Source organism: Enhydra lutris, unplaced genomic scaffold, assembly GCF_002288905.1.
Source record: "Enhydra lutris kenyoni isolate GAN:26980312 unplaced genomic scaffold, ASM228890v2 scaffoldscaffold4, whole genome shotgun sequence".
Lineage (NCBI taxonomy): Eukaryota > Metazoa > Chordata > Mammalia > Carnivora > Mustelidae > Enhydra > Enhydra lutris.
In genome coordinates, this window is record NW_019154088.1 from 646,534 (window position 1) to 660,572 (window position 14,039).

Below are 14,039 nucleotides of genomic sequence, written 5' to 3' on the forward strand. Positions count from 1 at the left end.
CCAGAGAGTTCATTAAGTTTTAAAGCTATAAATATATTCATCTTCATGAACAGTTCTGGGAGGAGGAATTGAATCTGATCAATTCCTCCAAGATATTATAGAGAATTTTTGACTGAACTGATTTGCTGTCCATTATGACAATGCTTAGAAAATTGTACCCCAAGAAAATGATGTTTTTGTGACATACTGGAATAAACTTGAAGGGATTTAAAGTCAGTTCTATAAATTTTGGTGAAAAAAATTCATTATATTTCTTATGTCCTAAGGAAAAAATTATATAATATGATTACAATTTATAATATATTAAAACATATTAAATATTAAAACTCTTCAAGTTCTAGGTATCCATCATTGATGAGAAAATTGCTTTGCATGAATACATGGTAGCAAATGGCAGAAGGTATCTATTGCTTTTTCTCCTTTCTGGCTATTTAACAGAATTTGGAAAATCCAACTTTGTTGGATCATGCTTCAGGGTGTGATCACTCTCTTTATTTTTTTTTGAAGTTTGTTTATGTATGTATGTATGTATCTATTTAGGAATCTATACACCCAGTGTGGGGCTTGAACTCAAAGGAGCCCTGATATAATTATTCTTTAAATCTCTCAGCTCATCCTTTTCTGTCATTGATAATGTAAAGTTAAAATTTTCTTCACGAGGTCTTTTAACATTGTTGTAACATCTAATCAAATTTCTCTTATCAAGTATTTTAGAAAATGTTTAAAATTTTCCTCAAGTGTGAATTGAGGTTGTTGTACTCATCTTAATAAATATTCTTCAGGATTCAAGTAATAAAACTGACTAAATGTTACAAATGAACTAGTCTTAAGCTTCCTGTTTTCCGAAGTTGAGGCTTTCATTTTGAATCCATGCACGCTGTCAGTACATCAGTATATTTTCATGTGGACCTTGGCATTTTATGTGAGATTATTCAGGTGGTAAAGGTATCAGATAAGTCATTTAAAAAGTAAGAAACTGTTTATTTTGCTATCCTTTTATATTTATACAAGTTTAAAAGATAATACATGCTGCCCAGGTGGCTCAGTCAAGCATCTGACTCTTGATTTCAGCTGGCATCATGATCTCAGGCAGTGAGATCAAGCCTGGCATGGAACCCTGTGTGGGGCTCTGTGCTAAGGGTGGAGCCTGCTTGGGATTCTCCCTCCCTCTTTTTCTGCCCCCCACCAATGCTCTTTCTCTCTCAATCTAAAATAAAATTAAAACTAAAAAGAATACGTAAAATTCCAATATATCAGTCACCCAATTTCCCCCATTGTTAACATCTTATATGTTACATTTGGTAAAACTAATAAGCCAACATTGGTATATTATTAATAACAGACATCCATTATTTGGACTTCATCAATTCTCTCTGAATGCCCTTTCTTTATTCCAGGACCAATTCAGGGTACCACATTACATTTAGTTATGCTCTCTCCTTTGAGACTGTGACAGTTTCAAAGTCTTTCCTTGTCTTTCATGACCTTGACAGTTTTGAGGAGTATTGAGTATGGTTTCTGGTGGAATGGCCCCCAATCTGGGTTTGATATTTTTTCCTCATGATTAGACTGTGATTATGGGTCTTAGGGAAAGATACCACAGAGGTGAAATATCCTCCTTGTCATATCATATCTGGAGACATTATATCCACATGACAACTCTCATGATGTTAACCTTCATCATGTGGTCAGTGTTGTGTTTGCTAGGTTTCTCCATTGTAAAGTTACTATTTTCCCCTTTCTCTTATATTCCTTGGAATCAAGTCACTAAGTCTAGACCACCTTTTGGGAAAAAGATACTACCCTCCAGGGGGTAGTATCTACAAATATATATTGTTTCTCTCTTCTTCCTATCTTCAAGCCACGGATCAACCACAACATCCTCCTTTCAATACATTTGTTTACAGCATTTACTGGTATCTCATTTCTCCAAGTTCTTATAGTACTTAATGTCCAATTCAAATAAGGAAAATTAACACAGTATCTACCTCACCTTTCATGGGCAAACAAATGGGAACGTGCAATAAGATCCAGTGCTGAGGAGGCTATGGGAAAATGAGCATGTTAACACAAGTTTTTTAGTGAGATATACTTCACATTGCCTAAAATTCGTCCTTTTAAAGTGTAGGTAGTTTTTAGTACATTCACAGGGTTGTGCAACTATCACCACTATCTGATGGTAGAATATCTTCACCATTCTGCCCCCAAATGGGTACCCATTACAAATCATTCCCCATTCTTTCCCCTGCCTAGTCCTTTATAACTACTAATCTTTCTGAGTTGCCTACTCTGGACATTTATGTAAATAGAATCATACAATATGTCACCTTTTGTATCTGGCATGCTTTACTTAGCATAATGTTTTCAAAGTTCATTCATGTTGTAGCAAATATCATACTTAACCATATTTTATTTCAGCCATAATTATTTCAGCAAATATTCCATTCTATGTATATACCACATTTTGTCCATTCATCAGATGGTGGACCTTTAGGTTGTTTTACTTTTTTGGCTATTACAAATAATGCTGCTATGAGCATTTGTTTACCCATTTTGTGCAAAAGTATGTTTTTTAATTCTCTTGGTTTTATACCTATGTATGGAAATTGCTGGATCATATGATAACTCAATATTTATGTGAGAAACTGATGAATTGTTTTCTAAAGCAAGTGTACCATTTTACATTTTGGCCAACAGTGTGTGACTATTCCAGTCTTTCCACATTCTGGCCAATACTTGGTGTTGTCTGTCTTTTTTGATTCTAGCTGTGCTAGTGGGTATAAAATGGTATCCCATCATGATTTTGATTTACCTTTCCCTAATGAGTAATGATGTTGAGCATCTTTTAATGTGCTCATTGGCCATTTGTATATCTCATTTAGAGAAATGTATAGACAGATCTTTGGGCATTTAAAAAATTAAGTTATTTATCTTTTTATTGTTGAGTTGTAAGAGTTCTTGATATATTCTGGATAATGACCTCTTATATACAAGATCTGCAAATATTTTTTCCCATTTTGTGAACTTGTACTTTGATAGTAACCTTTAAAGCACAAATTTTAAAAATTTTGAAGTCAATTTATTTTTCCTTTTATTGCATGTATTTTTTGTGTTATATCTTTAAAAATTGCATAATTCAAGGTCACAGAGATTTAAATCTATATTTTCTTCTAGCAGTTTCATAGTTTTAGCTCTTACATTTATGCCTCTGATTCATTTTGAATTAATTTTTACATGTGGTGTGAGGTAGGGGTCCAATTTTATTCTTTTGCTGGATATCTAGTTGTCTCAGCACTGTTTGTTGAAAAGTTGAACACCATTAGCAATATTTCTCAGAATTAAAAATATACATTTCTTGTATCCCAGAAATCCTTTCTCTAATTTTTAAAAATTATTTTATTATTTTTAAAAAAATATTATTTATTTATTTATTTATTTGACAGAGATCACAAGTATGCAGAGAGGCAGGCAGAGAGAGAGGGGGAAGCAGGCTCCCCACCGAGCAGAGAGCCTGATGTGGGGCTCAATCCCAGGACCCTAAGATCATGACCCAAGCTGAAGGCAGAGGCCTAACCCACTGAGCCACCCAGGTGCCCATCCTTTCTCTAATTTGTGGAATACTGATGTGACTATAGAAAGTCTTATATTTCAGGACATTAGTTGCAGCATTGTTTTAATTGTAAAATATTGACTACAATAAAGTATCTTAAGTGAGTAATTGGTAAACAAATTATGATATGTTCATGTAATGGAACACACCATGTCTATTAGAATGAGGTAAAATTATATGTACTGACTTTAAAATATACTGTTATATTTTATTGATTTAAAAATATTTATTGAATTCTCTTTACCAGGCACAATACTAAGAGCTTTAAAAGTATTGACTCATTTTAAAAAAAATATTGACTCATAATAATCCTATGAGATAGCTATTATTATTATCATCCTATTTTATAGGTGAAGTAGCTGAAATTGTGGCATTTAAGTTGCTTGCCCAAGGTCACATAGCTAGCAGATAAGGCAGGATATGGAAACTCTGACTCTAGAGTTTGCACTTTAAAGCATTAACTATGAATTTATATGTATATCATTTGGCAACAGAGGTTTTCATGAGCATAGTGAAAACCTGATAGAATAACCAGCCAATTATCCATGGTCGGATTTAAATGATGGGGGGGGGGCAAACATGTGCTGAGAACCTCCTATGTGTCTTTTATTATGTCTGGTCCCTATATAAATTGTCTCATTTAATCTTTAAGGTCTTATTTTCAAGATATAAGTCATATACTCTTTTTTACAAAATAAGGCCCTAAGAATCTAAGTGTCAGGTTTCATAGAAGAAGACGAAGTAAGGCTTCTCAGGTTTAAAGAGCAGCCCAGGCAACAGTGTGGAGATGGTAGAGAATGAAGTAGTTAGATGATGAGCCTCACTAGAGCTGAGGGTTCATTTGGGAAGGAAAAGAAAACAAAGTAGTTTTGGTGGAGCCATACTATGAAGTGTGTTGAATGTTGGACAGAGGAATTGAGAATGTTGACTTTGAGGAATAGAGTGAAGGACTGGTGAGGATGAGAGTGAAGATGAGAAATCCACCATTTTATACATTTCTTCATTGCTGGACTTTGTTACAATTACATATTATTTTCATAAGTAAAAAAAATTGAGATAAAAATATTAAGCAAACATTTTGAGTTCTTACTCTATGCTAGGCATCATAGTACTGTTGATTCCCACTCATTCAAAGACCATCAGGAACACACCTGTAGTTGAACAAAGATAAGTTTATTGGCTTTTTGCAGTAAGGGAGAACATATGTCATGAGGAACATGGGGCATCCAAAAGGAAGGTGTTAGAAGGGATTTATTATATGATTTGGGCTTCTGTTAGTTGACACTGGAGAGAATTTAAAGAAATAGAGATTTTCTCTGGATGTTGTCAGAAAGTGGGAGAAAAGTCTATGATTGGGTATCTTAATTTTTATCTAAAAGGCAGTTGGGTTAAAGCTTTACTTGGTAAAGAGACAGCAGCCACTAATATTAGCCTAAAGAAGGGGATGTTTGATCATTTTTTATAGTTGGGACTGTTCTTGCTCAGACGTGATTGTGGAGTGGTCTTTTTTTGACTTGATCCATCATGTTCACATAGTGGCCTGGTCTGTGGGTGCCATTCTGTGTAATTGTTTATGTTCAACGTGTTTATACACCATGGCCTGGCGGACAGTGCTAGGCAGGTTCCTGGCCACACCAAGACTTATGTGATAATTGCCAGACCACTTCCCCAGTTCCAGGGGCTGCCTTCTTTTCTGTCACTGTGTGTTGGGAATCCGGGAAGGAAAAAGGCAATTCCTGTTCTCAAGGAGCTCTCTCAGGGGGAAATACATGTGAATAAGTAAATAATGCCACAATAAGGTACAAGTAATAATTGAACTGTTAAGAGAAACATCAACAAATGATTTTTTAGCATGTATCCAAGTTTTATCTCAAACGTACCACAGAGGAACTATACATCTAAGAAAATTTGTTGGAAGAGTTCCTACTGGCCAAGAGAGTTTTTTTTCTCCTCTCTTTTAATACAGGGATAAGATTGTTTAGATAAGATTGTTAGGCTAGGGGTAAGAAAGGAGTGTCTGTTAAAACTTATAGAAAGGTCTCATGCCTAGTTAAAATCTACTGCCCTTTTAATGTACATTAAACACGTGCTGTCCTTTTCTATATAAATTACACCTAAACAAAATTGTTAAAAAAGTCACTGCACCTTTAACTATTTGGTAAAAATCATTAGACTTGTCCTAAATCTGAAGGCAAAATTTTCAGGGAAGTCTGACTTCTATAGTATAGTAGTTCCATTTCATCACTCCAATGATGATCGCCTTTAGAAAAATTACACTGGATGTTGACGTTGCAGTGAATTTAGGTTTTAGTAGTCCACATTGGTTTTTAAACTGAGCATACTTCTGGGGGAAAAAGAAAAGATTTTAATTACTCCGAGTAAGAACTAAAAGTCCATTAAAAAACTTACACATTTCCAACTTACTCATCATTAGAATTTGGAAGTGTGGACATTTTTGGCTCAAGAGTTTTGACTAATTTTTATTCTAAACAGGATGTTTCTCAGGGCAAGTTTCATGTCCTTATTGCGAAGACTATAGATGAGGGGGTTAAAGAGAGGAGTCATTACTGAATATACCAGTGTGAGAATCTTCTGCATCAAAGTTGGGATGCCATATGTAGGACTCACATACATTACCATGACTGTCCCATAAAAAAGTGACACCACAGCTAAGTGAGAACCACAGGTGGAAAAGGCCTTTCTCCGGCCAGCTGCAGAAGGGACCTGAAAAACAGTTCTGAGCAACAACATATAGGATCGAAGAATGTACATAACAGTAAAAAAGAGAACAAAGGAGCTCTGAGAATAGAAGACAAATTCAGTAATGGGAGCTGGAGCACAAGACAGAGCCATCAGTGGGTCCATGTCGCACAGGAAGTGATCAATGATATTGGATCTACAGAAGGGGAGTTGGGAGATGAAGAAAATGGGTATTGGGTAACCAAGGAATCCAATAAGCCAGCAGAGAGACACCAGAATTCTACAGAGTTTCCCAGTCATGATTGTGGGGTAGTGCAGTGGGTGGCAGATGGCCAGGTACCGATCGTAAGCCATTACTGCCAGGAAGAGACATTCAGTTGTGCCCAGGGAAAAGAAGAAATAGAACTGGAGGAAGCAGCCAGAAAATGAGATGGCCTTGGTTTTGGAGAGAATGTTAACTAGCATGTTAGGAACAGTGGAAGAAGCATACCAGATCTCAAGGAAGGCAAAATTTCCCAGCAGAAAGTACATTGGGGTGTGTAGTCTTGGGTCCCATCTCACTGCACAGATGATGGTTCCATTCCCCAGCAAAGTCAAGACATAAACCAACAAAAAGAGCAAGAAGAGGAAAATCTGTATCTCCAAGCAACCAGGGAATCCCAGAAGAACAAACTCAGTTACTATGTGAATGTGTGCTGCTGACCAGTTCATGGGTCTTAAACCTATGAAGAAGAAAGACATGAGTGTAACACAAAGTTTCTTTGCTTCCTAAATGTCTCAAGGACTTTGTTGAGAAGGGACCTCAAACTCTACAGGAAAATATGAGATATTTTGAGACCAGGTGGGAATAAATCTTTTTTTTTTCTTTTAAAGATTTTATTTATTTATTTGTGAAAGAGAGAGAGAGCATGAGCAGGGAGGAGAGGGAGAAGCAGGCTCCCCACTAGGCTCCATCCCAGGACCCTGAGATCGTGACCTGAGCTGATGGCAGATGCTTAACTAACAGAGCCATGCAGGTGCCCCTCTTACCTTATTTTGAATTGATTGTGGTTCTAAATCTTAGTGTTCTTTTGCTGGGATCCAATGCAGCCAAGAATTTCCTACATCAGTGGTACAACTGAACAAGTTTCTTTCTTTTTTGATTTCTTTGATCCTTAAGAAGACCTTTTATGATTCTGGTTTGTTTTCCTAATATTGATTACGGGTCCTCAATGCACAAACTCATCCACTTTCTCTTACTCAGCTTACCTTGTTTATAAAAATAAAGACAAATATTTTGAGGACAGCTGATGTGAGGATGGGTTAAACCTTTGACAACAGAACGAAATTAGTTGAATTACTCATGGATATAAAACTTACTACAGGACATGGGATTTTCAGAATAGTCTAATCAACTGAATTGTTATAGACATCACTACATTCAAGACTCAAGGCTGTTCTTAAATTTTCCTTTAAAGATTAAAAAAAAAATATCACTCTAACAGTTGGGCGACACCTTAAAAATACACAAAAGACCAACCATATCAAATATCTTCCTCTAAAGGATAAGTGAGGATATTAGTTTCAATTATCTCCAATTGCAAGTGTTTATTTTCATGTTTTTTACACATGCTACAAAAAATGCAGTTTTACTTTTCATATTCAGATACTACTTAGTTAAAATAAAGAAAATGATGTTTTCAGTACAAAGTTTTAGTTCAATTAGTAAGTAATTTTGGATGTTAAAAACAAAGGGTTCTGAGATTGAATAGGGTCGTATCTGCACTTTTATCTAGGAAAATTTTATCTAGTAGAATTAATTTTGTTTTATCTAGTAGAATTAATTTTATTTTTGAAAGGAAGAGGACATTTTCAAATATTTGGATAAGCATATACTTTTTAAAAATTTATTTATTTATTTTTATTAACATATAATGTGCTATTAGCCCCTGGGGTACAGATCTGTGAATCGCTAGGCTTACTCATTTCACAGCACTCACCATAGCACATACCCTCCCCAATGTCCATAACCTGACCACCCTCTCCATACCCCTCTCCCCCTGGCAACCCTCAGTTTGTTTTGTGAGATTAAGAGTCTCTTACAGTTTGTCTCCCTCCTGATCCTGTCTTGTTTCATTTTTTCCTTCCCTACCCCCCATACTCCCTACATTAGGCATGTACTTTTTAAGAGTTTTTTAAGAATTGAACAAAAAGTTCCAATTTATGTGTTTAAACAACAGAGTAATCTTTAATGAATAATGGACAGCACTAAGAGTCTTAGAAATGGTAGTTTCAATATTGAGTTTTCTTTCTTTCCTTTTTTTTTTTTTTCCAATATTGAGTTTTCTTATTAAATTCAGACCTCTTGCCTTATCTATTGGAAGTCACCAGTTATAACTGTCAGGAATGGAAGATAAAGAAATTTGAAAGGCAAATAAGGACGAGATTTGGACTTCAAAGTTACTAGTCCCTTGTTGGTGGTTTTGAAGGAAGCATAAAAAGGAGGTTTGAGCATCCATATTCTAAATTTGCCCAGTTTTCCAATCAATGTTGAACTTGAAAGACATTTGTTTTCCACTTTCACTGAATTAGGTGCTCAATAGATAATTTCCAGACTGTTATTTATGAAGTATAAATAAACTAGTTTCTCTGCTGGTCAAGAACTGAGTCCAGGTTCACAGAGTCAAACTAGAAACCAGGGTCCTGAAATCTATGCTTCCTGTCCTTCTTTATGAAAAATGGACCATGACTGCTTAGGGCAAATAACAGTTCAAAACACTCTCCATTATACACCAACAACTTCACACTTACCTTCATTTTTTCTAACACCATACCTTGTAAAATTGATTAGCAGAAACATTATTTTTCCTGTAATCTTTGGTCAAAGTGTTGGTAAGTAATGGGATAATCAAAGGGTGGGGAGCTTAATGGAAAAGCCAGAGTAATCAATTTTTATTTTAACCACTGATGGGCTAAACTGACTCCATAAAATTTCGCATAACTCCACCCTTGAAAGCCTCCAAAACACTTGATCAGAATAGGTGGGATATTAGAATGGAAAATCCACCATTTTATACTATAAAAAAATGCTATTTTCATGTTTTTAGCATTCATAAATCACTGTATGAGCTACAATCCAAGGGACTAGCTTTTTCATACCCTCCTTTCTAGTACAAGAAATCGACCAACCAACCAACCAGCCAACCAATCAACTCACCATTCTTGGGTGGCCACCCCAAGAATAGTAGTTTGATTAAATCGTCTCCTTCCACATGTCCCTCACTTGATATACTGTCTTCTCAGGTAGTCTGAGAGAAGAATATAACACCTGATTATTCCTGGAAAGAGATTATTTTCAGAAAGATGGTCCTTAATAATTAAAAAAATGATAGAATTGGGGAAAAATGATTCAGATAACTTACTCTGTTCATTTTACAGATAAGCTTCCCAGAGGGTACATGACTTTTTACCCAATGAAGGCAAATGTCCTGTATTCACATATGGAATGTTCACACTATACTACTACAGAGGAACAATGTCTAATTAGTAAAAGGCAGTCTATAGTATATCACAGCAGTGGTTATAATATGGACAATTAGTCCCTTTCTCTTACATACAATGATGGGATTCCTGGCTCAGCTAGGAAAGAGGAATGGACACATAAAGTTGAACATAAAGGAATCATCTCCTCATTGGCTTTGATGATGAAAACTCCAGGTGAGGACATTATATGTGGTTCACTGGACTTCCTTAATTTCTGGAGGCTTCAGAAGCTTGTTTTCTAGGAGTTTACTGAGACATTTTAACATGCAAAACAGTGTTTAATTGCAGGGATTAATCCCTCTCAGGGATTACTCTAAAACTCAATGTCTCGCCCCAAGTGGTTTCAGTAGCTTCCTCACGTTTCCCTTGGAGTGCATCCTCTTTTCAGTCTTTGGGGTTCATCCAGGTTTTAGAAGATTAGCTCCTAGTAGATTAGCTCTGTTTAATAGCTAAACAGAGAATTCAGGGGATACTGAATAAATTTCAGGAGGTTTCCTTTTTTTAATTAATTAAAATATTTTGGTATTTTTTATTATGTTCAGGTAGCCAGCATATAGTACATCCTAAGTTTTTGATGTAGTGTTCAGTGATTCATTAGTTAGTATAATGCCCAGTGTCATCACAGCATGTGCCCTCCTCAATACCCACCACTCTGTTACACCCTCCCCACACCCTCCTCCCCTCTGAAACACTCAGATTGTTTCCCGGTGTCCATAGTCTCTCATGGTTCATCTCCCTCTCTGATTTCTCCCCCTTTGGATTTCCCTCCCCTTCCCCTATGGTCCTCCATACTATTGTTGATGTTCCAAATATGAGTGAAACCATATAATAATTGTCTTTCTCTGCTTGACTTACTTCATTTAACATAATCCCTCAGGAGACTTTCTATTGCATAGATTACATTCCATAAAAGAATCATCCTCTGTGGAGATTAGTGCAATAAATAGAAGTTTTGCCCATGACTCAAATTCTGAAACTGAGTATGTTTGTGAATAAATTCTTAAGTGGTGTTGCAACAGAGAAATCTGAAACTATATTCTGTTGGTCACTTTAAAGTTAAATCTACTGCATTTTTCTGGAGTCTTCCACTGTAATGACAAGATGGTTGGTAACAGGTAAGGAACTGTCTTGGGTGACTGAAATCCAAGATGGCAGGAGCCATTTAATAGACTGAATTAATCAAATTGTCAGTTTCCATTATGATTTCCCTTTCTAAGAGTGGGGAATTTGAAACCAGTGCAAACAGAAGAGATTTTTTTTTTTTTTAATCATTGGTCTTTTGTTTTTCTTCTTAAAAAAATTGAGGTTTCTTCTGAGGATCTTCTTAAACCACATCTTCAAAATGTGACTCTTAGGCAAAGGTGACAGTGATGATAAATGAGAAAATCTGCATTGCTGGTTACTGAGGTAGTTTGGATGCAAACTTGATATTCAAGGACATTCTACACCATTTCTCCATTGAGTATTTTTGGCTCCTTTGTTAAATATTAGTTGACCATATTTGTAAGGGTTTATTCTTGGCTCTTGATTCTGTTCTGTTGGTTTATGTGTCTGTCTTTGTGCAAATACTGTACTGTTTTGATTACTATAGCTTTGTAGTATAGCTTGTAATCAGGAAATGTGATGCTTCCAGCTTTGTTCTTTCTTAGAATTGCTTTGCATATTCAGGATCTTTTGTGGTTCCATTCAAATTTTAGGCTTCCCCCCACTCCTATTTCTGTAAAAAGACACCATTGGAATTTTGATAGGAATTGTATTGAATCTTTTGATGACTTTGGACAGTCATTTGAACATTTTTACAATTGTAGCTTTTTCTGTCTGTGATTAGGGAATACCTTTCCATTTATCAGTGTCCTTTTTTCAGTTCCTTTCATTAAAGTCTTATAGTTTCCAGTGTACAGATCTTTCACCTCCTTGGTTAAATTTATTCTTAAGTATTTTATTGTTTTTGATGTTATTGTAAATGGGAGTATTTTCTTTCTTTATTTTTCAGATATTTCATAGTGTATATAAATACAATTGATCTCTGTATCTTGATTTTGTATCCTACAACTTCACTCAGCTTGTTGAGAGTTCTAATAGTTTTTTGGTGGGGTCTTTAGGACTTCCTCTATATAAGATCATGTCATCTGCAAAAACAATTTACCTTTTTTTCCGATTTGGTGCCTTTTATTTCTTTTTCTTGTCTGATTGCTCTGGTTAAGACTTCCAGTACTATGTTGAATAGAAATGGCAAGCATGGATACCATGACATTGTTTTTGACCTTAGCAGAAAAGTTTTGACCTTTTACCATTGAGTACGATGTTTTTTGTGGGCTTGTCATATATGAATTTTATTAAGTTGAGGTGTGTTTTTTCTCCACTTACATTTTTAAGAGTTTTTTTTTTTTAATCACGAAAGGATGTCATATTTTGCCAAATGCTTTTTCTACATCTATTGAGATGATCATGTGGTTTTTATCCCTCATTTAGTTAATGTAGTATAATCACATATATTGATTTACTTATGTTAAAATATCCTTGTATCCCAGGGATGATTTCCACTTGATCATGGTGTATGATCCTTTTAAAGTGTTGTTGAATTTGGTTTTCTAATATTTTGTTGAAAATGTTTGCCTGTATATTCATCAGGGATATTGGCAGTAGTCTTCTATTTGAATAGTCTCTCTTTTTAAAAGATTTTATTTATTTTAGAGGGTGGGGAGGAGTAGAGAGGGAGGGACAGAGGGGGAAGGAGAGGGACAAGCAGATTCCACACTGAACACAGAGCCTGACATAAAGCTCGATTCCATGACCCTGAGATCATGCCTGAGCCAAAACCAAGAGTTGCACACTCAACTGACTGAGCCACCCAGGCTCCCCTTGTAGTGTGGTTTTCTTTGGTTTTGGTAATGCTGGCCTCGTATTCCCCCTCAGGACCAATAATTTGGCAGCCATCCATGGACAAAAGTGCCTTTGTGGGAGCTTTGGGATCTAGAAAAGAGATTGTGAAACCCCAGTGTGTCTCATGATCAAATAGGGCCACTTTGTATAGGCAGACCCATGCCCAGGTGGAAAACTCACTGATCTAATCCCTAGGTACAGATTTGGAAACAGCCCCATCTCCCTGTGAACTTTGCTAAACCATATTTGGTCTTGGTCTCCCCACCAGCACCAGCCATCAACCAAAGGACCTGGTAGAAGCCACATTCACCTGTGCCACAGGTAGCAGTCCTGCCAACCTCAGTCTGGCTGTGGACCTTGAAATGGCCTGTGACCCAGTTCTAGTCCCTTTTAGCCACTAGTTGTATATGCCAAGTCCACGTCCCTGAGGCAGGCCCTTTGAGCTTGGTCCAACTGTAGATCCTGAAATGGCCTTTTAATTGAGTCACAGGCCAGGAGCACTCCTGCTGTCAACCATCAAAAAGTAAAAATACTTAGGAATAAATTTAATCAAGGAGGAGAAAAGATCTGTACACTGAAAAGTTTAAGACATTGATGAAAGAAATTGAAGAAGACATAAATAAATGGAAAGATATCCTGTTCATGGATTAGAAGAATTAATATTATTATAATGTCTGTACTACCAAAAGTCATCTATAGACCTAAAGCAATCCTTATTAAAATTTCAATGGCATTTTTTCACAGAAGTAGAAAAAACAATCTTAAACTTTGTATGAAAAGTTTGAGACCACAAAAGACCCAAAGGGCCAAAACTATGGAATATTGTTCAGCCATAAAAAAGAAGGAAATTCTGCTATTTGTGACAACATGAATGAAACTGGAGGATGTGATGCTAAGTGAAATAAGCCAAACAAAGAAAGATAAATATTGGGTGATTTCACTTATATGGGGAATCTAAAAAAGTTGAACTCATCAAACCAGAGAACAGAATGGTGACTGTCAGGGGCTGGTGGCCAAGGATGGGGGTGGTAGTGGAATGGGGAGATGTTGGTCAAAGGGTACAAACTTTCAGTTATAAGGTGATTAAATTCTGGGGCATTATTATACAGTGTGGTGACTATAATGAATAATATTGTATTGCATACTGGAAATATGCCAAGAGAATAGATCCTAAGTGTTCACATCACACAAAAGTGTAATTGTGAAAGGTGATAAATGTGTTAATCAACTTGAGGTGGTACTCATTTCCTCACAATGTATACATATATTAAATCATCATCTTGTATATCTTCAAAAAATTCACTGTACAACTTAAATATATATA

General features: G+C 36.0%; 1 protein-coding gene across 1 annotated transcript; it reads right to left on the reverse strand.

Annotated features, from left to right (window-relative positions):
* Positions 1-6,070: 6,070 nt before the first annotated feature.
* Positions 6,071-7,051, reverse strand: LOC111138858 (olfactory receptor 11H4). Its single transcript, XM_022490781.1, has one exon. It carries the CDS (start codon positions 7,049-7,051, stop codon positions 6,071-6,073), a length of 981 nt encoding a protein of 326 aa, XP_022346489.1.
* Between the last annotated feature and the right edge of the window lie 6,988 nt (positions 7,052-14,039).